Here is a 26716-nt window from a genome sequence, read left to right as displayed (position 1 = left end):
GGACATCCTGCTAATTATTTCCACCTTAATTGTGTGATTCGACAGAGAAAGCAAAGAAATAGAAACCCCATTCTTTTGACTTGCAAAATTGTGAGATCTGGAAAGGCAGAAAGAAAATCACATCAACTCTTTCTGTAAAGGTGGCCTCACTGATTTCAGAAATGGACATCTATAAATAGCCCTGGTAAAACTCAAAGTAGCTTTCTGTTGACTTATTGGGTTTTTTCCTAACTCTATCCATACAGTGGTATTTTTCCTCTGGGATGAACAGAGCCACTATTTTCTGATTCAAAGCATGAGACAAACAATTAGCATTAACAATCATAATAATGTGCCAGAGTGGTTGAAAGCTCGCTGAATTAGTTGAATCATCTGCATAGAAATAATTGCAAATGAGCACTTTATTAAGGAAGCTTGGAAACCTTCTATTAATTCATGTAGTATTCCATTAATAATGATGTTCAATTAAGACTGCTGTCCCTAAGTCTCTCTGGAAACAGTTGATAGGAGAAATAGGAGTGCACTTTGCTGGAGCCCTTCCCATTCCATGACTGGAACATGCCAGAAGGAGAATCATCGACAATACTTAAAAAATCATTTCCCCTCTTTAGTCTTTTCTAGGGCAGGCAGAGCACATGTACAACCCCTAAAAGGCACGGAGTGGGAAGGATACCTCACAGCAAGTTACTTCCCAGGCTCTGTGCCTGTCAGGGCCTGTTTGCTTTCACCCACATGGAGGGGTCCCCTGAGGTCCCCATGGTTTCCCCTGTGTGCTCAGTCAGGGCACATATTCTGGAACCCCTAATGCTTCCAGATGGGAACAGCAGCTGGAGAGGCTGGCAGGGAAAATCAGCTTCTTGGTGGCAGTTACCTGGGGGAATGTAAATATTCCCACAGGAAAAGGGAAAAGCAAAGGAAGAATGGGAGCTGGAGGGAAGTGACAGCTTTATCAGGAGGACAGGAGCGAAATGCTCAGGTGAAGAGAAGCAGCAGCTTCCATAAGTATTTTAAGATGCGTGGAGATCCTAAAAATAAACCCACTGCGCAAGTGTGTGGATTTGTCTTTTCCAAACCTTCACTCTCCTGCCTTCAAGCCAGTTTTTAATGGCAGGACATGGGGCATCCTGCCTGCTTTAGACACAAAGGCTTTTCAGCACTGCTGTTCCAGGGCTGGGGAGGATGCAGCCAGCACAACACACAACAGGCTGGGCAGCCCCAGACTGGCTCTGCTCACTGCTTAAATAAGGGACAACTGAAGCCCTGCAAACTCCAAGAACACAACTCCAACCTTGACTGGGCCATTAAGTGATCCACTGGAGAAAATTCCCAATTTTCACAAGAATGATAAACAGATGAACTTCATTTAGTGCAGCATGTGACTGTGGCTGAAGAAAAGGATTTAGGACTCTGCTCTCATTTGCTCTGCTAAATGGTGGTCAGATGCCAGTAGTTTTTGAACAAAGAGAAAACAGGGCTGCAAAGTATCTTTTTTGAGCAGAAAACATCTTGCAACTCAGGTTTTCTGACACAGGTTATAGTTATCAGTCCACACTGTGGAAAAATGAATGTTTTCCATGGAGATTGACCACTGCAATGGGATTGCACAAATCAGAGACAGGACTTCAGAAGGCAGACAGTGAGAGCTCATAGTTGATCTGGCTTACAGCCACAGTTTGGGAAAAAAGAGTGCACAGCATGTCCTCATTCATAATTCCCTTATGGGATTATACAAAAAAAAACCCCAACAACAACAACAACAATAACAACAACAAAATCTGAAACCAAATTAATTTAAATGATCAGCTAGAGAATTCAAAGGTTATGTTTGTTTTTTTGGTTTTTTTTTTTAAGCTTTTAATACAATTACACAATTAGCAAAGTTTATTACATTATCTACATTTGCAGATCCCGTGGTGATAAACCAAGGAGGAAAGTCTGAGCTGCTGATGCTGCAGTTCACACTCTCCTTGGCCTCATTTACACCAAGACATGATGTGAAATCCTTAATTATTTTGGAGCATTTGGCCAGGAATTCAGGGAAGATTGGAAACCTCCCAAATAATCATTCCTTCGCTTGGTCTAAATTCCTCATTCTGATGGTGCTCACTAGGAAATGTGTCCAGTGGCTGAGCCTGGGCACATCCCCAGGGAAGTTGCTGTTCCCATAACAGGCAGAGGCAACCCAGAGGCTGCCAGGGGTGTCCATGGCCATTGAGGGGTGACAGAAACATCCACCTCTCCCCTCTCTCATGTTTTAGCTGACAGAGCAATGTGAAGCAGCAGAATTCACAGGACCATGGAATTGTTCCGGTTGGAAAAGACCTCCAAGATCATCAAGTCTGACCATTGACCCAGCACCACTAAACCCTGTCCCCAAGAGCCACATTCAAATTTTTTGAGCATTTACAGGGATGGTGACACCACCACTGTCCTGGGCAGCCTGTGCCAATGCCTGACCACTCTTTCAGTGAAGAAATTTTCCCTAATATCCAACCTAAACTACCCCTGGACCAGCCTGAGGCTGTTTCCTCTCCTGCTGTCCCTGTTCCCTGGGAAGAGAGCCTGACCCCCCCAGCTGTCCCCTCCTGTCAGGGAGTTGTGCAGAGCCACAAGGTCCCCCCTGAGCCTCCTTTTCTCCAGGCTGAGCCCCTTTCCCAGCTCCCTTAGCTGCTCCAGAGCCTTCCCCAGCTCTGTTCCCTCCTCTGGACATGCTCCAGCACCTAAATGATCTTTTAATTAGGCAGAAGAGAAGGTTCCAGAGTTCTGAACAACTACAGTGGAGTCAGTGAAGGACCTACGTGTGCAATTCCATGGGTGAAAACTGAAATTGAACCATTTAAGCACTTGAACAGCTGCAGGTGCATCTGCAGTTCACAACTCTAAACATCATCTTGAAAACATATTCTCTGATTTTCCTTCCCAGAGATGACTCAGGATGTGTTTTTTGTTTGTTTTTTTTTTTTTTTTTTTTTTTATTAAATCAAATTGCACTCCTGAGCATGATTCATATATAAACTGCAAAGACCCAACTTTGCTTTCTTCCTTTCTGAAATCTTGGAAAAGTTGCAATGTTTTCTCCACTGTTCCCAAAACTACTCCATCATCATCAGAAGCAGAACACAGACAAGTTTTAGCTTGTCAGTCAACATACATCTAGATCTTGTAAGAGTAGTTCTATAATCAGAATTTAAAAAAGTTCATGTCCATCTCCAAAAACTCAGAGTCAAACTCTTGGCAGCAGCAGAAACACACCAGCAGTAACATATTCCTTGCACAGGATAGGAAGTGGCCTCCAAACCTCAGGTCAAGAAAGGAACTGGGCAAAAGCATTTCATAAATTCCTGATACTCGAGTTTGATTCCAACTTAATTTTTTTCCTCTACCACACTGCTCTGGGACCCCTCAGCTCCACGGGCTGGAAATCATCCAGTCATATCCACTCACAAATCTGCCTGTAGAGCACCTATACCCTTTTTTTCTTGCACTGACACTGTCCTTGATCATAAGCAGCTCTTCAGCTTCCAGTGTTTATCCAATGGTGATGTTTTTATAGGCAGCAACAACACTCCTCAGTGGCCTTCACTGTGCTAGGTGACAATACCACGATTTCAGATGCAGCTTGTGAAACCATTCACATTTTAAGAACAGAGCTCTCTGGGCATGCTTTTAATTACTGGTATTATTCCAGGAGCTCATGAGGGCCCTGCTGTCTGGGGTTTTGTTTTGTGTGGGGTAGGCTCTACACAAAGAGTGTAAAGAACAAGTCCTACAGATGTGAGATGAAGAGGGAGCGAGTAAAAGCAGTGAGAAGCCAAGGCAATGGCCTGGGGTTAATCAATAGCAAAAGTGTTTCTGGCCTTCATCTGAGTTCATCAGATGAGGCTCTTCACAGAGACTCAGGCAATAGAGGCACTTCAGATGTTCTGTACTTAAAGATATCTTCCTCATTGGGTTTGTCCCTTTTTACAGAGTTCTGTGATTTTCATTCCTGCCTTTCTCTGTGGACTTTACTGTGGACTGTCACAGGGTGGGGCAGAGCTGTGCTCAAACCCACAGCCACTGCACCCACCCCAGGAGTTATGGTGAAGTTTAAATTTGCCACTAGCCTGAATCATTAATGAAGGCTCTCCTATTGAAGTGGCAGCTGGAACAGACTGAACTAGGCTGGGTGGGAAGGCAGGAGATGAGGAAGGGACATGGAGCACTGACTCTGTTAGGTGATGTCCTGACCTGGAACTGGGCTCTTTCCTCTTGCTCCACAACAAGAAAGGATTGTGCCTTAGATGTGCTCTGCTCTAATCACATCAGAAACCTCATCCTTTTAAATGCAAACCAGAACAAACTGTGCAGATCTCCTCCCCACCTGAGATATCCTCAGTCTGCAGGTTCTGAGAGGTGTCACATCACTTTGCTCTATGAAATCTGCTCTGCATTTCTCCTGACAGGCTTCTACAAATCATTTAATCAAACTCTTCCATTCTTACAAACTGCAGAGGCCTGCAGCAGCAATCCTGCTAATCCTGCACCAGACTGAAGAGTAACAGGGTAGTCCAAAGGAGCCTGGAACAGGAGAGGATAAAGGAAAGTACATAGGAGGTGTAGGAGGTGGTTTGGGGAGGGAAAAAAAAAAAAAAGTTACTATATTGTTGTAGGAGTGACTATATTGTTGTAGGATAAAACTGTTCCAGTCTTTTGGGGAGAAATAATATTTGGGATTTAGGAAATCTGTATGTAATCATAAGAAAGAATGAGGATGATACCCCAGGCCTATGAGGGGAAAAAAAAAAAAAAAACCAACAAAAAAACCCACCAAAAACTCCAAACATATCAGATGCTTTACTGGGGAAAAAGAAAGAGCTAAATTTACAGGCAACAGGAAAGCAGAATTTCCCTCAAAACCTCAGTTTGCTTTCACTGCCACCATAGTAGTAACAAAAGATGTTATGACAATGTTTGTGGGTTTGGTTGTTTTTAGAGCTGCCTTTATCCAGCAAGGACATGTCATTTTTAATCTCCAGCCTGTCTTCCTGTCAGCACCATCCTTTATTGGATTTGAAACTCAGCAGGGACGTGGTTGCTTCCCAGAACAAATACCTTTCTTCCCCTACTTCTTCTCTGATAACCACTGCACAAATAAAGCTTCTTCTGATGGAATCCGCCCAGGTCACTGCTGACCACTGCCAGCACGTTGTTTAATAACAGATCAGGAGTTTTACAGAGGACTATTATTCTACCTCAGAGGATGCTCTAAAAGCACAGTGAGGAGGGAAAATCCAGGACAAAGCAATTTGGGTTTCTGCATTATCAGCAACAGCAAAGGAAAAATGTGATTCAAAAGCGGTATTTTAATCCTTTCAATTTTATTATGATGATTATTATTATTTTCTTTTTCTTCAGCTTGATTGGTATTGCTGATAGCAGGGTTCCTCCTTTGGAAAGTTTCTGCTTCAGCAGTGCAAGGTTGTGATTCAGTGGGATGATGAGGCTGAGTCAGTGGGAGCTGCCTGTGTGCACCTGAGGGAGGGAGCAAACCTTGACTATTAAAGAGAACAGAGAGACTGTGAGAATCCCAGCAGGTCAATTCCACAACACCAAGTGAAGTGCCCTGAGCAAATCTCTCCAGTGCCTGCACTGGAGATCAATCCACCTCTACAGCACACTCAGTGCACAATTTCATTGTTTTTCCTTCTTGGTGTATTCTTTCTTTGTGAGTTTGTTTGGTTTTGCGTGGTACAGACAGCACGGCTCTCACAATTTTAGGACCACCTACATTTAGACCTTGAGAAAAATGATGTTGACTTGGACCTTCAGGAGCTGCCTCAGTGACTCACTGGCATTCAGCCAGTGTGCCAGCAACAATCAAGCCTTCTCCTTTCACTTTTTATCATTTAGGTGCTAAATGAAATGTTTACTGGCTTCTTTGTCATTGCTCAGGTTCAGATGTGACAGAACTGGAGAAGACAAGGCTAAAATGGGTCTTGATAGGAAAAGGGGGCCCTGGCTGAGCTCTCATCCCTTCCCTCTTGTGCTGGGGTCTCATGGGCACAAATGGCAGATGATTTCATCACCTGCTGCTACATCTGAGATTCCTGCCCCTTAAAACACGTGTGTGATCCCTCAGTGTTCAGGGCAGTAGGACTTTTCTGCTAAATGGAGGGTGGAGGATGTGAATGAAGGATGAAGCTGCTTGAGGAATTGAGGAAGAATGAAGCTGGGTGCAAGGTGACAGGATAAATTTGGAAAAATAGGGTCGAGACCCAGTTCCTTCCCATTTCAGCACAACTGAGGACTAAGTTGGAGGACTGAGCCCCACTGGGCTAGGGCAGCCCCAGTGATGGTGAAGCTCATTTCCAAAAGCAGAACACCCTCCCGACCAGCTGAACACCACAGCAACACCTTCTGCCTGCCAGCCAAATATTTCACCTGCTCTTAAAACCCCCAGAGTGAGAGATCCCAAAGGCTTGCCAGAAGCAGAGCAGGCGTGCTCCAGCCTCCCCCTTGAGACAGGGCTGCCTTTGTGATCCACCTGCACTGACAGAGAAAAGAAAATTGAGCAGGTCATGGGGGAGAAACGTAAAAATTGGGAGCAGATGTAAAACTTTAATCTTCCTGGAAGTCTCCCCAATTTTCATCCTCAGCAGGGCCTCATGGAGTGAGGTAGGTGGATGGAGTGGGGCAGGAATAAGGAACTGGCAGATTTCTAATTTAGGTCAAGATCAGGAGCTATCAGATTGTATTTTTTTTGCCAGGAATTACCTAAATTCTCTCACCCAATTCCATCATACTTTCTTCCATCCAAACTAAAACAGCATTAAAAAAAAAAAAGCCCCAAATACTAGAAACTGATTATCAAAACTGTTGTGTTCTTGGGGCACTTTATAGAGGCAAATGTGATGAAGGTGTCCATAACTCCAAATTTGGGTAGCAACAACCTGCAATGAAACATCAATTTGGGTTGCCTTCACTGGAACATGTCCAGAACTTTGGAAAATGGATGTGGATCAACAGACCCTGAGGAATCTCATGCTGGTTAACTCTGGCTGCACACTGGATTTTTGATTGACACCCTGTGAGCTTGAAAAGATGGACGACCTTAATTCACAGCACGTACAGGGAAATATTCAATTGCCACTACTCAGTTGTTGCTTTTAATGTTGAAGCTGACTGCAAAATTTAAACCTTGAAGTTTAAACAGAAGAACAATTCAGAAGAATTCACCTCCGTGTTTGAAGCTGGATACGTTTACACCATCCTACCTATATTGTTTTTTATTTACTCAAGCCTTTATAAAAGACTGAGCATAGAAGCAGGGAATATAGTTGCTTCAATGAATAATTTGCATTCTTTATTCAGTGCAAATTAATTCAAGTCTCCAAGCACTGTGGGAATCAGTTTTATATGCACTGTAGAGGGTTTGAAATGGAAGTTTAAATTGATGCATCATAGAAGTTCTCATTTAATGTTTTAAGGTGTGGGGTTTTTTTGGTTTAGCATAGATTATTCTGTTTAGAGATGCTGGAGTGCGAAGAGATTCCTATTATTATTAGAAAAAGCCTTGTTAGGAATGCTCAGAAGATTTAGCTAAGACTTTAGGGATGCTCTGCTCCAGGAAATTCTGTCACTGTCAATCATCCCGTTGTAATCCTAAGCAGGGGGAGGATGTCCTCCACCCACAGTTTATCCTCTGCTATTAGGACAAAGTTTTTCTTAGGGATTATCACTGCACAGCAGTCAGTGGAGCTGGTTTTAAGTTCAGGCTGAACTTTGCTGGACAACACAGCACGAATTATACAGAAATGCCAGTCATGGAATCCAAGAAATAACACATTATTAACCCACCAGGCCACTCCTATGAAAATATATTCCTGTGATTCAGGCTGTGGACACACATATGATGACTGATCCACTAATTTGCCTTTCCTCCTGTCCTTCCTCTACGCTGTAGCCTAAACTCTGCTTTCATTGACATCTCCTTTTGCCAAACTCCCTTCTGCACCCTGGACCAGATCACGGAAGAGTTTCTGTGCAGTCTCCTTGATTTGCATTCATCATTTCATGAGCACTGCTGAGGATTAAGCTCCACTAATGATGTTCCCTTTTTATTTAAGAAAACTTCTAAGCCCTTGAAGGAAAGAAAACCCGAAATTAACCCAAAGCAAAATGGAAAGACTTCCTTCTGTCTCCTTTGGTTTAGATCTGGGTTTTAGCTGTCAGGGAATGCAAGCTATTACCATGTTCTGCCTTGTGAGAAAACAAAACTTGCCCCCAAAACTTGCAACTTGACACACTCAGATCCCAGTCTCCCTTAATGAAGAACACTGCTCACTGATTTTTTTTTTTTTTTTTTTTTTTGCTGCATCAATAAATCATATCCAGTTCTTTCCCTGAATCCAAAGAGGCTTTAGCCCCTACACTCAGGAGGAGCTCATCCAGCACATTAGTCAGCAAAACCACAGAACATAAAAGCCACAAGAACCACTTTCAGGACCATCCACGACCTGGACAGAGTCACGAGAGGGCTGGAGCAACCCAGAAAGTGTCACCCAACCGAGTTAGAAACATGCAAACACGTTACTCACCTCAAGCACAAGAAAAGCATAAAGGCAACTATAAGGGCCCCCACTGAAATACAGTGGCCCAGGTAGTTTATGATGAGAGCGATCTTGTAATGGAGCGCATACTTCCTCTGGAGGCAAAGAGATAACAGGATTAAATCAGCATCAGTCTCCAAGCACTGGCATTCAGGAAACAGTTCATCACTTCAGAAAACAGTAATTAATTGTCTCAACTTTACAATGACATAACAGTCCCAGGGCTGATGCCTCTGTGTAAGGCAAACACATGGCCCAGGCACACAAGTACAGGCTTGGTGCCATTTCAGTTTGGGATTTGTCCAGTTTCTTAAAAATATCTGCAAAAAAAAAAGTGGTTTTGTCTCTGATTTCCCCCTTTTCTTTTTCTTTTTTTTTTCTTTTTTCTCCATTTTCTCAGGTTTTCTTATTTTAAACCTTTGTCATTTTAGGCAACAAACCTACCAAAGACACATCTTCTGAGAGTTTCAAAAATTACAAATCATTATTTTCTTAGGAAACAGCACTGTCCTAATGAGCCAGGTTATGCCATTTTCCTACTCAAATGGCTTGGTTTTCACACAAAAATGTCAGTAAGAACAAATAACAAGCCCTTCCCAAACAGGCAGATTTTCCTCTGAGGGACATTCCTTGCAGGCAATGATCTTGATTTTTTATCCTTCAAACCCAGGGCAGAACCAATGCAGACTAAAAGAGCTGGAACCCAGTGGTGTCCCTTCAGTTCTGGGAGAATCTGACAAACCAGGGATCCTGTTGGTTTTTTTTACAGCAACTCAAATACATGGTGAAATTTCCTCTATTAGTGTCTGTTTCCTAGGATGGGGGGGAGATGGTTGATAAGTTTTTGATCCTGTAAACAAAACAAAACAAAACAAAGTACAGAGGTGCTCCCATTTAAATCAGTGAGTTTTGGGATTTAGTGACCAAAATTTGACCTTGCAGAAACATCTTTATTGGTGGGCTTTGAAGAAAGGAGAAGCATCTCCTCTCTTTGCCTAGCTAGGAAGAAATAGAAAGACACTATTCAGATAAATACTGAAGCTGGCTAGAAAGAGGTTTGCTACTGGGAGACTAAATTCCCCTGAAAAATATATTTATTTATTAGTTTTGTCATTTATTTCTTTTCAAGTTAAGCAGCTCTTTCCCCATGTTGGGATGTTCTTCCTTCAGAAAAACAAGGCTCATAAAAACCAAGCACTTGCATTTCCTCCCTTGTGATAAAAATATGAAAGTAAAATCCTACATATGGCCATATTTTGTAAAAAAAAATTGGTTTAATTTTTTTTTTTTCATTTTTTCCCCCTAACAATTTCCCTTAACATTTCACTCCAGTGAAAGGAACTTGTCAGTGAATGAATGTTTGGCTGAAACTACAACCAGCAGCTGTAGTTAATCTGTTCCATTGTTCTGTGAAGATAAGCATCTTCCAGCACTTTGCCAGAGAGCCAGGGAGCTCTCTTGGAATCATTTTTATGATGAAACCTGCCTGCATCTTCAGCTCACAGCGTAATGTGCTGTTTCTGGACAGAACTCAACCACACAGAGTATTTTTAAGTCTATTGTAAAATCCCCTAAAATAAACTTCCCCATCCACGGGCTCATTTTCTGAATTGCCTGGAGGTGAAAAGGAAAAAAAGCAACAAAAGGAGGCTATGGAATGCAAATTCCACACTGTGTTTTATTTATCCTTCAGTCCAGGGGACACCTGACAGGGAAAGAAAACTCACTTGACCAGAGGTGCCTACCTGTGCAATGCTGTTTTATTCAGCAACACCCTGGCAAACTGCAGGGCTCATTGACTCTCTCTTTGCTTAATTCACAGAGCCAGAGGATCACAGAACATCTCAAGGGATCCAAAAGGATCATAGAATTCAACTCACTGCTTCTCACAGCACTATCAAAACCCAAACCCATCTGACTAAGAACTTTTTTCAGAATTGCTCAATTACTGTTAGGAATCTCCTGGAAGATAGCAAACCTTGTGATTTTCCAGCAAGAGGCTCCTGCTCTTTAAGTCTCACCCTCCTTTGGCTCCTGACCACTATTTTAACTTCACTCAAGTTTTAAGAAGGTGTGATTCAAAACCAATGAGAAGATTAGCTGGAAAAAATAAAATTATTAAGCTCCTGTCTGATGCTGACTGATGCTAAAGGACAAACAGGCACAACTTTCGTATTTTCTGCTTCTGACGCCAACAAGGTTTCCTGAAGGCAAATTCAAATGTGATAGAAACAAGAATTGCCTTGGTGCTTTATGGAAAACCAAGTTGACAGGGTGGCAAGATCACTTTCCACCAGCCTACATGCAATCTGCATTTCTGCTGAATGGGAGGCAACACCTTCAGGGCTGGAAAGCACGTGCCCAGAAATTCACGTTTTTGTTCCCCAAAGCTCAGCTCATGTAAAATACTTGCACAGCTCTTTTCTGGCTCGCCCTCTTGGACACTGATACATTTAAAATGTCAACAACCTTCTCATGTTACCCAATATCCTCCTGCTTTCACAGGAGGATGCTTCGCTTCACTAAAACAAAGATTTAAATTCTATCCAGGCTTAGGAAGGGGGTTGCTAGATTAGAAATGAGCTAGAGAAGGAGATCCTAGAATCCTGGAATGGTTTGGGTCAGAAGGGACCTTAAGGATGATTCCTGCTATGATCAGGAGTGCCAGCTACTAGACCAGGTTGTTCAGGGCCCCTGACCTGGTCCAACCTGACCTGGAACACCTCCAGGGATGGGGAATCCAGGGATGGGGAATCCAGAGATGTTTTCACCCCCTGACAGCAGGTCACACCACTGCAATCCCATTCCATGACATTAGGCATGACAATCATGTTACACCAGGGCAGAGGCTTCTCCCAGCAGCTCCTAGCAGGTAAAGTGAGGAATGACAGCACAATGTCTTTACCTGCACTCACTTTGCACATCTAAGGCAAGCTTCAGGCTAATGACAGAGTCTTTCTGTCTAAGGCACTTTTCCCCTTGCTGCAGCTCCAATGTGACTGCTTCACCTGTCCTGAACAATTCAGAGAGCGATTTGAATCAATAACCATCTAATAGCAGCACTCTCTGGCCATGTGACAAGGATCTTGCTTCCTCTAGCAGAACTTAGTGACAGCCCTGCCAGTGTTTACAGCTCATGTCTCCCTGGGAGGCTCCACACGCCATTGCCAGTCAGCCACTTCCCATCTCCTCCTGGTGCCAGGATGATCTCAGCACCAGCACAGCACAAGGACACCTCTCCACAGACTTTCAGAAGCAACTGGGAAGTATCTGTGTCATCCCAGATGACTCTGAGCTCACTGTTTTCCCGTTCTGAGCCAGCTGGGAGCTGCTGTGGCTGATGTGACCGTGCTCTGTGCAGGATACATTAGTCTGAGCCCAGCGTGGTGCTAACTCAGCTACTCAGCTTGAAGCCACCTCAAAACATCAGCAGAAGCAAATTCACGTACGTCTGCCACAGACCACAAGACCCAAGTTCCTGATTTATAGCTCTTTTTGGAGGCTAAGATGTATCTTTTGCTGCCTGAGATGCTCACTTTTCTTCTGAGAAGAGCAGAGATTTGTGTTGGATGCAGTGAAGGCTCTTTCAACACAGGAGCTTGTAGGCTGAGGAGAATCTTTCCATTTGTCACACACAGTGCCACCAAACAGCCAGCTGGATCAGAATTATTTCTCTATCTTGTTCCTGTGCCTGGAGGAGGAGCCAACTATTTGTTCAGAGGGTGAAGACTCAGTCTGACATGAGGACACCAACATTTGGGTACCCACCCAAGATAAGGGTTAGAAGCAGCTGTGCACATACAGATTGTGTCCCCTGAGGAACACTGGGGACACTACTTGAGATTCCAGCTGGTCCTGGTGACTGACCTCCTTGGCTGCTGCTGAATTAGAAATTTTTAGGTTGGAAAAGACCTCTAAGATCATTGACTTCATCCACTCCCTCAGCAGCACCCTGTTCACCACTAAACCCTGTCTCCGGGTGACACATCCACACGTTTTTTGAACACTCTCACTGATGGTGACACCGCCACTGTCCTGGGCAGCCTGTTCCAATGTATGACCACTCTTTCACTGAAGAAATTGTCACAAATATCCTCTCCTAAACTTCCCCTGGCCCAGCCTGAGGTTGTTCCCTCTTCTCCTGTCCCTGTTCCCTGGGAGCAGAGCCTGACCTCACCCCCGGCTGTCCCCTCCTGTCAGGGAGTTGTGCAGAGCCACAAGGTCCCCCCTGAGCCTCCTTTTCTCCAGGCTGAGCCCCTTCCCCAGCTCCCTCAGCTGCTCCTGGTGCTCCAGAGCCTTCCCCAGCTCTGTTCCCTCCTCTGGACATGAAGGACAGGTATTCCAAAGGACAGTCACCTGCCAGATGCATGGAGACATTTGGGCATTTTAAACTGCACCACACAACTACATTGAAGGAACTAGATCTCAGTCAGAGCAGCGAATTAGTCCCAGGGCAGAGTTTCTTCAGCTACTGCCACAGGTCTCAACCAGAAGCAGAGCAATGATGCATTAATATAACCCAGGGCATTGGTGTTACTGAACTGCTGCCCCCTAAGACTGACCCACAGCTGAAAAAACCCTAAAATTTCTATTGCTACTTTACCAAAACTCTGTCATAGAGCATGGGATTGATGTTGAAAACTCCTCTTCCTATCCCCTGTTATCAATCCCTGAATTAAAACCAGGTGATTTTTTAGCCCTCTGCCTCTGAGTGGTCAAGCTGTCTGGTCCAGTTATTTATTGTCAATAAATAACAATAACTCAGTATTGTTATTTATTGAGGTTTTAGCATTTGCTAAACTCAATAAATAACAATAGACCCACTTGTGTGCCTGAATCTCACATTTAATCAAAATGAAGCAAATCTGTGGGGATTGTTGCTTTTTTCCTTTTTTTTTTTCTTTTTGAGATCACAAAGTATTCATCTGTAACACTGAGCATTATGAGAGATTTCAAAAATATTCACAAATATTAATATTTGCAAAGCTTGTCACAAATCTTTAAAGATCTAATAAATGAGTTTTTAAGCCTCTATAAGCACGGGTGGGGGAACATCTGCATTTTCATCTGTTTAAGAAACATGCTATTTAAGGAGTTTTAAGCTATCACCATAGCTGCAAAGTTTTTAAAAGCAAAAACAGAGCAAAGGGAATAATCCTGTCCTCTAGTCATAACACTTCTCCAGCCTCTTCAAATAAAACCCCTCTGTATTTGCTCGTGCACAGCCAGCCACTGTTGGGAGCCACGCAAACACAAGTGTTATTAAAATGAAGCAGTGTTTTCCTGAGTGGGTGCAGCTCACTGCTCCCAGCTCAGGTTTCCTGTATCACCTAAACCCCATCACAGACACTGAGTCTTTGCCCAGCTCTGCTCCTCGTTCTCCAAATCAGCACTGGCTGCTCCACGCCCCCTCTCCTGCCCACTTTTAAGACAAGGTCAGTCTGTGTTTCCCAGTGCCACAGCTGGTGCTGGCCACAGAACTCCTGCAACAATGCACTGACATGGTTTAGGGACCTGATTCATCCAAAAACATGACCCAGAAGCAAGTTAGTTTTCATTTTAAGTGGGAACGAATTGTAAGGAAGGGCTGCACTGGGGTGGTCCCAGTTTAGGTTGGCCTAAATTACCATGGGAGCCCCTCCACCATGCCAGAACACCTTGAATGTCCCTCTGGATGGCAGCCAGGTACTGGCACAACTTTTCTTAAGTCCTAGAAGCCTCTAGGAAAAGGAGGAGGGGATTAAATTAGCCAGGGGTAAGAACAGGTCCTCCTCAGCAGCTGGTGTGTTGTTATTTGTTTTCTGATTCACTGGTGACAACCCACACTGACCAAGCACATGGATCTTACAGGATTGGTGCTGCACCACAGCCAAAGCACATCCTGGCTCTTTGGGGGGCAGCAGCACCCCAGAGAGAACCTGAGGACTAAATGTGGGATCTCATCTTCCTCCTCTCTGTCCCTGGCATGGCACAACTACAAGGACAGGATGAGCTGAATGAACCCCAAAACAAACCAGTCTGAGCTGCTGGGCTCCACCCTGGCTCCTAGAGGGAAAAGCCACTCCTGGCAGAGACAGCACAAAGCCTTTGTGGGGTTGTGTCCCACCACAGCACCAACACAGGAGGAAGAGTATGAAGGCCTTGAAGGCTTAAACTGTGTGAGGGTGAACGTCTATGATGTCTCTAAGACATCTGGAAAGAAAAGGGATTTGCATAATTCCTCACAGCCCTTCTGAAGGAACTTAACCCCCTATGCTAATTTAAATCTGCTAAGTCCTGTTCAATCTCCTAAAGACATCTGGGTCCTGAGTCTACTTTTTATGTATTTTTTCCTCTTGCTGCCCCTTTACATATTTGCTTAAGGAGAAATGACATTGAGATCTGTAAAGGTCAGCTGTTGATGAGACCTCAGAATGGACAGATATAGGGTGGAATCAGCTGGCTGAACTTATTTTTTAGTGCCAAAGAGGCTTTAAGTCTTATTGTTATTATTACTAACATTTACTGTAGCAGCTGTAGGCTCTGAACAAAGCTAGGAAAAATCTGCATAAACACACATCATCAGGGACAGAGCGAGATAAAGCATCCTTTTTAAAAAACCATATTGAGTAGGAGATATGGAGAGAAGACAAGTGATTTGCCTCAATTCACAGGAAGGTTTTGTTGTAGAGTCAGAAATGGAATCTCTCTCAGAAGTCCCAAATTAGCAGGTTAACCTTAAGTTTAGTTTTGCATTCATTTATGCTGAGAAATGTCATTGAGAAGAATGAAGGGAAAAATACAGACCTTGTCATCCAGAATAGGCTCGCACTGAGAGTAGTTTATCTTGGAAGCCCATGTCCCATTGCCCAGGCATTCTCTGTAGGCATTTCCTGGTACAGAGCAAAATAAAAGAGAGATGAACACTCTGTGCTGGATTTGAAACAGTTTAGACATTTCACAGGTTCAAGAAAAGATTGACAAAACAGATTATTTACAAGGCAAATCAACTTATCCCAGTTCTGTGAGGACTGGAGCAACCCACTGAGAAGAGGAGAAATAAATAACCAACACATCTATAGACAACGTGTATTTAAAGCTATTTATTAACAGGTTTTCTTCCAGAATATGAATTCAGAAGACAGCAAAGGTATGAGAACACTGCAACTGAAACCATTCCTGGTGTTTTCCCAAGGTGCCAGTTCTCAGATCATGAGTGAAAATCACAAATTACTGAAACAGAGATTTAATGCCCAAATTCAACGTCGCCCTGCAGGGCTCTGGGAACTACATGTGGCAATACTGAGGGTGAAGAGGAAAGTTCAGTTTCTGGCAAGCACTCTCATCATCCCAAGGAATTCTGAGAGAAAACTGCAGTTTTCCTGTACAAACCTTCCTCCACTAATCAGAGGCACATCCAATCCCAAACCAAGAGGTTCTTGGGTTTGTTTTGTTTTGGTTTTTTTTCTGTTCTTATTTTAAAATGTTTCTTAGAAACAGGAGAATTAAAATAAAACAGGAAATCCAGAAAGATCCCCAAAGGACAAATAAAGGCAACTTCCCGATGCACACTTTATGATGTTGTTGCTGCCCTTTACCCAATTTCTTTTTGGGCCTTTGCCATGATCAGTTAGTACAGGAAAATCAAATGGTCCTAAACATGCTGCTGACACCAGCCTTTGAAAAAGGTAAATACTTTTGAAAAGGTGCTTTTGAGAAAGGTAAAGAGACTTTTGAAAAGGTGCTTTGTCTTACAGAGAAGGGAAGTCAACAAATAACAGTCCCTGCAGATGCTCCACATGACATGTAACCACACGATCACTGAATTTCACACTGCTCTTGTCTATTCGCACTTTTCCACTGTTTCTTTTCGGAATGAGGAAGCCAAACAAAACGAAACAGTCTGAGTGAGGTTTAGGTGGTAGGATTGATTTACATCCCTAAAACCCCTTGCATTTGTCCCCTCCTTTGGCCAGTGCTGAAGCTCTCTGTGCAGAATTGTTGCTGATTTTGTTGCTCCTGACTCTCCAGATGAGCCGATGCTTAGTCGGATGTTGAGTCCCACTTCCAAAGTACTGCTCATAGGAAACCCTTATTTTATTCATTCAAACCCTCGTTTTACTCATTCTGACTCTTCATTTTCCCTGGTTGTATCCCTCCAGCTCAGCTGTGGAGAGCACAACCACAATCCACCCTGTGAGACACTAGGAATGTACAACCCACATCAGTGCATCTCTCTGAGCTGTCACAGCACATCTCCCACACGGTGAGGGGATGAACAGGAGGGGGAAAATCAAACTCTGAATTTGTCTAGTCCAGCATCTCCTCCACTATCAGTCACTTCTCAGAAACAACAGCAGCAAGCAGATCTGGCTTCTGGGAATCTCTCATCCCAAACTCTAGTTGCCATTACTAATTTAAACCCTACAGTAAAGGTCTTTCTTTTCTTTTCTTTTCTTTCTTTCTTTCTTTCTTTCTTTCTTTCTTTCTTTCTTTCTTTCTTTCTTTCTTTCTTTCTTTCTTTCTTTCTTTCTTTCTTTCTTTCTTTCTTTCTTTCTTTCTTTCTTTCTTTCTTTCTTTCTTTCTTTCTTTTCTTTCTTTCTCTTTCTTTCTTTCTTTCTTTCTTTCTTTCTTTCTTTCTTTCTTTCTTTCTTTCTTTCTTTCTTTCTTTCTTTTTCTTTCTTTCCTTCCTTCCTTCCTTCCTTCCTTCCTTCCTTCCTTCCTTCCTTCCTTCCTTCCTTCCTTCCTTTTTTCCTTTCTTTCTTTCTTTCTTTCTTTCTTTCTTTCTTTCTTTCTTTCTTTCTTTCTTTCTTTCTTTCTTTCTTTCTTTTTTTCTTTTTTCTTCCTTTCTTTCTTTCTTTCTTTCTTTCTCTCTTTCTCTCTTTCTCTCTTTCTTTCTCTCTTTCTTTCTCTCTTTCTTTCTCTCTTTCTTTCTCTCTTTCTCTCTTTCTCTCTTTCTCTCTTTCTCTTTCTCTTTGTTTCTCGCTTTCTTTCTCTCTTTATCAACGACATAATGCAGCTCTTTTGGCCAGTGCTTTAAAGGACAAACATCTCATTTAGTGGCTAAGAGCCTCACTGGAGGCACCTCGAAGAAGCAGCTCTTGTTCATGCACAGCATGCATAAAGATAGTTGGATTAAGTTCAGGTTTTTCTTAATGATTGCCACAAACCCCCCAAAAAAACAAACAAAAAACCAAACCAACAAACAAACAAAAACAAAAACAAAACAAAACCAAACAAACAAAAAAAATGGAAGCATCGTAATGGAGAACACTGTAGAAACAAACAATGAACACCAAGAAGAAAAGAACATTTACATGATCTTTCTAGGGCAAAAAGAGCTAATAATAAAAAACATACGTATAAGCACTATTTTTTTCCTAGTTGAAAAACAATTGTGTAAAATTTCATTTTCCTAGACAAACGACATACTGAAGAAACTATGCCACCATACTTTCTCTTCTTATGACTTCCCCTTCCTTCCTGACTTTATTCTCAAGAAGAAATACACGAAATAAAGATTTGGTGGTCGCAACATGTGATTATTTATTCTCTGTGTGCATTTGCACTCGTATAACACAACTGGCCAAGGAAATTTAATGTTCATGCAAATGAATAAGGAGCAGTAGATGACTCAGGATAGCACAGGCTGCACTCAGCCTTGATGCACAGAGCTCTTGACACATCATCCAATATCCACTCCTATGCTTCAGTCTATGGTCTCTTCTTCCACTTTAAAGATGTTGATCTCCTTCTGATGTAGATCTGTGGCTCTTGGTTTCTTCTGCTTAATCATCAGTCCAGGAGACAGGCAGGGAGGTAAAAGGGAACTCCCTGAACAGAAAGGAATATCTAGGTTTCACTGGAGGTATTTCAACCCCTCCAGGCTACAAATGATTGTCCTGTTTACCCTAAGGGCTGACTCAGGGGTGCTGATCAGAGTTACATCCCAGCAGGAAAGCCAAGGACAGCAGGCAGAGCCCAGATACACAACAGCAGCAGCAGCACTATCTGCAGCTCTCATGGACTCCAAGGGGATGTAAAGGGGGTGTCCACCCCTGAAAAACTTCATTCTGCATCACAAAAAGGTAGGCAAAAATCTGAGCATGCTATGGCAAAGCCTTGGCTGGAATACAACTGGGATACCCAATCCTCCCTTGACTCCAGCTCAGTCTATTATTTTATAGATCTTCACAGAATATATCCAGATAAACAATCAAACACCTACAGAATGTCTCACTTTTATGTATTTATACACACATGCCCACACCCCCACGCTATATAGAACCTGAACCTTATTCTTAGTGGAGCAGGACCATTGAAGAGCAAGTGAGAAATTCAATTCAAAGTTCCTTGAATGCAGAAGAAAATTAGTGTTGCATTTATAAAAAAACAAAAAAACAAAAAAACAAAAACAACCCAGACTGTGATAATCACATCACTGTCTGTTTTCAGGGCAAACAGGAAACTTTTAAGAAACTCTGGCATATTTGTTGTTTCAATAAAAAGAAGCTGATCAACCCAGATTTGAGTCCATACATCAATAATAACTGAAAATTATTTTCATCTGACATGGAAGGACATGAGAGAAACTCGCAGACTTTTGTTTACTTGTTTTGAAGGACTCCTCACACTCTGGTGTTTGATAATGTGGGGAGACATCCAAACTCTGTTTCCAGTTTTTCTATAACTCTCTTCGGCATTCCTGCAACTCAGCACTAGTATTACAGATTAATTCTGGGAAAACTTGCATGGGATGAGAGCAGTTTTTCACAGATCAGCTCAAGGACCTTTATCCCAAACAGAAATGTCTTTTAGTCATCTGCAGTCATATAAAATGAATTCTACCTCGATTTATTACACTTTATTAACAACACTGCCAGAGACTCTTCTAAAGAGCCCTCAGTGCATGTCTAAACAGAAAATGGAGCAGCAACATCCAATATTTGTCATCCTAACTGTGATTTTTCTGCTCCTTGGAATCCACTGACATATTTTTGCTGTGAGGGTGAGAGAACACTGGAACAGGTTTGTCCAGGGAAGTTGTAGAGTCTCCCTTTTTGAAGATACATAAAAACTTTTTAGGACATGCTCCTGGACAATTTGCTGCAGGTGGCTCTGCAGGCGGTTGGACCAGATCTCAGCCACCCTGTGGTTCTGTGATTAACTGCATAAAATCAACTTCTGGTACAGCTTTAAAACACAGCTCAGGTACAGTGTTCTGCATCACTTCATGAGGCAAACCCCAGCCTTTAATTTCATTTCTAACTGCAGATGATGTTGCATTTCCGAGTGGGGTATGTAAAGCCGAGTGTTTGATGAGTGGTATTTTTGTATTTTTCTTTTTTTTTTTATCGACCCTGTTGAAGAACACGAAGCCTTTCAGGCAGTGGTAACTCAATATGTATGGATTGGCCTGGTGGCAGGCTTGTGTTTAGTCAGTAAAAGTCCATTAAAGGCACGACACAAACAGGAGGCAGGAGCACTGGGTAAAGGTAAGTGGATGTCATTCTCAGCAGGAAGGTCATCACTTCCTCCCAGTCATTAGTGAGTGAAAGACAACTCCAGACACTTCTTGCAGGCACTGCTGTAATGGATCTTGTCCCTGACAACTGGAACTAAGCTGGTTTTGAAAGAGATTTGACTTGTCTTGCCATGTTTCATGTAGATGACTTTTTGACAAGGTTTACATTTCCAGTTAACATTAAAATGGAAATCTGACTTCTCTGGCTATTTATGCCTTTCATCTCCTGGATGCTACAGAGTGGCCATGGAATCTCGAGACAAGTTCATCAGCTACTGGAGTGAAGGGAATAAACAGAAAAATGAATAAATAAACAAGACAGCCTGTTAAGCCCTGAGCTGAGGGTATGTGACTGCTTTGACAGCTTGCTGATCCTGTCAGCTGAGCTGAAATAAAGGGTCCATCAATCAGAAAACCAGAACCCCCACTGAACACAGCCCCTAGAACACTCAGGGCTTTGAGATGTGGGGTTAGGAGTGACTGTGGCAGAGACCCAGAGATCCAATGAACACCTTGCAAGAGCACAGAGGCTCACACCATCCACCTCCCTACCCACAGGACTTGTTCAGCGCAGATTAAAAAGTGGAAGTCCCAAGAATTTTCAGTAATTATTTTGTAAAACCATTACAGACAGTCTTGGTAAATCTCACCCCTGAGATTCCTTTTGTTGACATCCTCTATCTGTATTTTTTCCTCACTTTTTAAGACAACTAATTGAACTAGTTTTGCCCTTGTACTGCTCTCTGACCTAGCTGAGCAATTTGCCATTCTTTCCAGGGTAGGTCAGTTCTGCATATTTGCCACAGCTGGAGTTCAACCCTGTAATTTTAGAATATCAATTTGCAGCCAGTCTGGTCCACATCTCACCAATCCCTTCCTACTCTGGCTTCAGGGCACAGCAGCCTATGGTGCCCCCAGCATAAAGGGGTTTATGCCAAATTTTCCAATGGAAAGCAAGCCCAAGAAAGTGAGGTTAGATAGAAATTAAATTCCCTTAGACATAAATTTAAATAGTTTCTGTGATATGCTGTTCTGTAAAATCAGGAGAGACAGTGGAGAAAACCTGCTTTGTCTCAGTGCCATAATTAAAGCTGGATATCATCTTCCGAGCTGAATAAATGCATTTTGAAATACACAGTTTTGGGGCAGAAAAAATCACTTGACAGCTTTGATAAATGTAAATTGGACCCGGGTTTTACTGACTCTGAAGAAAAATTTTAGATACATTGAAAGAACACAGGAGTAAAACAACCCAAAATATTCCAAAAAATGCTGAATATTGTAGCCCAGGAGTTGCTCACAACAGGGAGTTCAACTCGGGTCTCTTCCAATGTTGGATTTCATGAGGAATTCAAACCCAGTTTAGAGCATTCCTTTTTTACTGGGGGTTCCAATCACTGGGACACTGCAAGATTCTCCCAGTGCCTCCTCCAAACAATTTTTATTCATTTAATGTTCAAAATAAGACATTTTGCTTGGTATTATGCAAAAAAATTTTCTCTTAGGTACTTATCCACCATGATCCCCAGTAAATCCAGCAGGAACTGCATGGTACAAATTCCTGAGATTGGATGCCCAGATTTCATAGGAGTCAGATCAAATGAGACAGAAAAACCCCGTGTTGCATAAGGCACACATCACTTCATGTATAGACTATTCTTAGCCCCTTTTGAAAGCCTCAGAAAAACAGCAAGCTTCTAAAAATAGGGGCTGAATCATGGGGCTATAAATTATTTATTCATGTGCCACCCTCCCTCTTTGGTGCTTTATTTTTTTCTGATTGTTGCAGTGACAAGCTCGAGCCAGGTAGGATTCACAAAGCATCAGGACAATTGCTTACTATTTCTAGAAATCCTAAGTGACAGCAGCATAATTGTGACATCCAGGAGACTGGAAAAAAAAAAAAAGAAAAAGAATCTCTCTCCACATATTTTACTTGCGAATGAGGGATATTCTGACAAAAATAAGGAGAGGCAAGAATGGATATCCAACTGGTGCTTATTTCTTTGAACATCAGCCAACATCAACCTGAAAGCCAAGAGGTTTTTTCTAGATGTCACAGCTGGGTTTTTTTTTGAATTTGTACAGAAATATAATGCACTTATAGGAGAGTCTTGGAAGGCAGATAAATCATAATTTAGCAAAGAAATGTTCCCCTAGAAAAATACTTCTAAACTCGGCTCTGTCTGGCTCAGCTTGATGTCCTAAGGCTTTCAAGCACATTAAGAACCTTGATGAGCTTTCTATTGTTTTCCTTTGCCAAGAAATCTTAAAAAGGTTTACAAGAAGCTCGAGCAGCCTAATTATCCTCACTCGCTGCATCGATTTCCCATCTGCTGAAGAGCTCAAGTGATTCACCCAGGTCACAGAACAGGTCAAAAGCAAAGGCAGGAACAGAACCTCTCAGAAGATTAGAAGTGCTCCAGGCTCCTTCAGAGTTTAGAAAAACATTTCTTTGGGTTTCTAGCCCAAGGCACCCTACAAAGATCGAGGGCACTTGAGGTACTGAGTTTGGTTTGTACAGAGGATCACAGAAGATTCTGGGTTGGAAAGTCTTTAAAATGATCCTGTTCCACCCGCTGCCATGGGCAGGGACACTTTCCACCAGACCAGGTTGCCCCAAGCCCTGTCCAACCTGGCCTTGAGCTCTCCTTGCCCCAAGCTGGGGCTCCTGGCAGCAAGCAGTGACATTAGAGAGATCCCACAGACTGAACTGTGCAGAACTGTCAGCAAAGTGGCTCTTTTCAACCTGGTTCAGTAAAATACCTGCTAGTGTAAAACTTCTCACAAAAAATCCCACACATTCTGTTTGATTTTTTGATCCCCACATGGTTCATCTCAGGGAACACGACGTCATGCAATATTTTTCACTCCTCATGCCTCCAGGGTTAGTAAAACTTGTTCTATAAAATATAACTCTTTTATAGTAAACACTCTTGTTTCTTCACAGGTTCATTTTGAATTGTTTCAGGATTGAGGTGTGGGCAGTGGCAGGCAATTCCCAAACTTGCCCTTTCCCAAGACAATCACCAGAAGGATGATTTGGGAATCATCCTGGAAGCTGCCTTCCTCATCTCAAATTGCTTATAGCTCCTGTGAGAACCCTCCTATTAATAACTGAATAATAAAAGAATTATTATTCAATTATATAATTATTATCCCTATATGACATTAATTCCTTAAGAAATTATTTCATGGCTTGTGATTGAGGAAACTCTGTTTTGAAATGTCGGGGCTGGGCTGTTACAGAAACAGCTGAGGGAACACCCAGAAGACAGAGAGAGAAAACCCAGTGAAGTGGCTCAGCAGCACTTGACAAATGCTTGGTTAATCCTGCCTGCAGCCTCCCAAGGCTTTGTGCAGTCTGCAGGTAAATCCCTGAGACAGCACATCCTCAGGTGTGAGCACACACAGAACCCAAAGGTTTCCAGCTCACACCTCCACGTATCTTTAAGAAGAAAGATGAAAGATGGAGATTACAAAGCAGTGCTCCTCAGGTTTTCATCTTTTCCCTTCACCTGGTTTTTGGCACAAGAAAAAAAATAAAGAGGGAAAAAAAAGCACAACAACAAATAAAAGTCAAACCAAACTCCCAACCCAAACTTAACATCTAGCTGAACAGAAACCAGAAATTGTATCACTCCCCAAAGCCTGTTGCGAAATAAAATTCTGGCATTTGTGCTGGGCTTATTTCCATACCCAGTTACTCAAATTAATCTCTCCTGAAAGGCCAGGTATCACGTGCAAAAGAAGATGCACAGACATCACTTGTACTTCAGCAAATCACTGACACTTGGATTGCTGGAAACTACAAGAACATTCAGTGTTGGGGTCCTAGAAACTTAGAATTTGGGGTTTTAGTGTACACTAACACATGTGAGTCAAGATGGAGAATTTTTGGGTGTTATCTTTGTCCTTCTTCACCTTCTTCTTCCTTCTTCACCGGTTTAGGTGGTTTTCTGTAATTGGGTGAAAAAAGTCCCCATTGGGGGCCTTGGGTGTTCATTATTAAGTAAAAAACATAAATAATATAAGTATCACCTTAGTATTGGGTATTTATCACTTAAATAGCCTTAAAAAGAGTTAGGAGTTCTCCCTTTTACCTCGTTTTCCTGCCATACTAATTAGAGCTCACGGTGCATGAGCCTGTAGATACTGTAAACGGATAAGAGATAATAAACATTCCAAGTCCATACTCAAGCTTAGCATTTCCCAGGTATTATTTATCCTGACCTTAGCAGAGAAGAAAAGAAGGCAAAACCATCACAACCCAGGAGAGTTTTTCTTCAGGCTCGTCCTATTCTTATATTGCTCTCTGAAGATGAGCTCAAGATGAAGACATTTAAACTCTGATGTCCTGATGCAGGTGCTCATGTGTGAGCTGCCACAGAGACAATCCAGCACTATCTGAGGTCGCCTGTCATGTCCATGGTATCCACTCAATCCAGGCCATCAAACTGTACTCAATTCCCATATTTAAGTTAATTAATGCCACAATTGCAGCCAGCATAGTCTAGACTGATTCACCTCATCCATGGCCATTTACTTCATGGAGCTGAGTTGTTCTTCCATTGACAACAGGAGGAATTTAATTACCTACAGCAAATAAATCCATCATCACTCCTAAATTTAGGCGCTTGGGGTAAACAAAACACTGGCCTGGAAGAGCCTGTCACCTGATGTGGAACAATCACTTTGTGTTTATTTTGAAGCCTTCCCTCATTTGACTCTGGGTAATGCAATTGTTTTAAGGAGCAGGCTGTCATCCAACTTGTGTTTGCAGGGATCATGCACAAATTACTGGGAAAGATTCCCCAGCCCAGAACACTTCCACCTACACGGAGAGGGAACTTCCACCTACACAGCTACTTAAAAAACACACGCGGGAGAAAGGTGTAGAATAAGGAAATGTTCTTCCTGCTGGTTAGTCCAACAGGTCATTAATTCTCCCTTTGTTGTGGAGTGGCTGTGAATTCCTGCGGAGCACCAGGAGGAGGAAAGGCATCACCCAAGGCTGAAGCACAATTTGTTTCTGAGCCTGACAGACCAGGAGAGCACAGAGCCATGAAACTCCCTCCCTAACCCCCTTCTGGAAGGCTGGCAGGGCACAGGCTGGTAATGATGTCTGATCTTTATGGTAATTGCTTCTTAGCTGAAATTCAAGATTCAATTAGTCACCTGGTGTAATTACTGAATGCACAGAGAGATGGCAATGATAATGAGAGGTGTAACTGTACTTTATTACCTGGAGTAAAGCACTGTGGAATTGAGAAGCACCAAGATCTGATTAACACTGGAGGGAGAGGGAGGGGAAAGGAGCTGGAGGCTGGAGTTTAGGACAGAAGACAATTTGCACAACCTTTTGAAAGAAAAAAGTGTGTGCAGCCTCCCTCTACTTTAGTTTTTGCCTCAGCAAAGGGAATGGGGGAAGCAATACTCTTCTCAGAGAGCCTTCACTGCCTGGAATTCATTCAGGAATTTATGAGTTGTAGTCACAAGAGCAAAGCACAGCAGCTGTAGGAATGGCTCTTGATGGAGCACAGAGTCAGCGTTCACTGTAATAATCCTGACCTGCTCTCAGAACTCTGCAAAAATATGGCTGAGAAAGGTGGCTGGGAAATTGAGGGATGAGAGCAGGTTCCAAAACGCACTCATTCATGTGCTATTTGCCTGGTAAGGTTCAAACACCTTTTGACAAGGAATTCACGTGAAACCTGTGGTCCAGCAGCAGAGGCTGTGAGAAGAAAGCACACAGGAGGGACAGAAAATAAGAGCAGGAAGGTGAGAGAAAATATCACACACTAGAGAGGGAATCAGCTGGGTTAAAAGGCCAGGAGGATCTGCAAAACCTGATGATGTGTACATATATATATATATATATATAAAATACTATATATATTTTACTATACATATATATATATATATATGTACACACACAAATATATATTCCTGAGTCAGCACTGGGGGTTTGCTTACACCACAGGAATGCCCATCAGGAACCACAACAGCTGCTTGGCCTTACAGAGATTTTCTTCGTTAGTTGGTTTTGGTTTTTGTTTGCTTATTTCTTCCATTTCAAACCATTGCCCAGATCCTACACCCAGCATTTTATAACTCCTCTCGCCTTTCAGAAAATCACAGCCCTACAGGATGAATCAGACAGGTCCTGTCACACTTGCAAGTCTTGGGACACAACATACGCTGCTGTCAGCTCGTGCTGTGTGTGGTTGCCAGGAAGCTCCGTGTCTTCCCCAAGCCTAAATATTCATCAGGAGAAGGCAGGCAAGAAACAGACTGTCTGCAAGACAAAAAAAACCCTGCAAACATCAGATGGGTGACCATTTGCCAAAGCAGCCCCTGGCAGCTTGCAGAGCTAAGCCTAATATAGGAACATAAAAAATTCCAGATGTTTCTTGGCAGATATGAGCCCATTTTGCTGAACCGCATTTCCCCTTCTAATAATGTGAGTTTAAAAAGGGAGATGAGAACGAGGCAAGTTCTCCTACATTCTGTGAAGTAAACCTGAAGTGTCTGAATACAATCCCTTCCCTAATCAGGCAATTTTACAGGATGAGCAAAATATTCAGCAACATCAAGAGGCTGAATTTTGGTTGTGGAGATT

General features: G+C 42.6%; 1 protein-coding gene and 1 long non-coding RNA gene across 2 annotated transcripts in view; one reads left to right on the top strand and one right to left on the bottom strand.

Annotated features, from left to right (window-relative positions):
- LOC136358081 (uncharacterized) overlaps positions 1-26716 on the top strand; it is an 829601-nt gene that overhangs the window by 385682 nt on the left and 417203 nt on the right. The gene's annotated exons all lie outside the window — the stretch shown is intronic.
- CRHR2 (corticotropin releasing hormone receptor 2) overlaps positions 1-26716 on the bottom strand; it is a 139530-nt gene that overhangs the window by 49726 nt on the left and 63088 nt on the right. Inside the window, 2 exon segments of the mRNA XM_066313866.1 lie at positions 8580-8686; positions 15378-15463. Of these exon segments, the coding sequence (XP_066169963.1) occupies positions 8580-8686; positions 15378-15463 (193 nt within the window).

Source organism: Sylvia atricapilla, chromosome 1, assembly GCF_009819655.1.
Source record: "Sylvia atricapilla isolate bSylAtr1 chromosome 1, bSylAtr1.pri, whole genome shotgun sequence".
In the NCBI taxonomy this organism is placed as follows: domain Eukaryota; kingdom Metazoa; phylum Chordata; class Aves; order Passeriformes; family Sylviidae; genus Sylvia; species Sylvia atricapilla.
The sequence above is the reverse complement of the archived record's forward strand: the minus strand, read 5'-3'. Positions and strand labels throughout refer to the sequence as shown.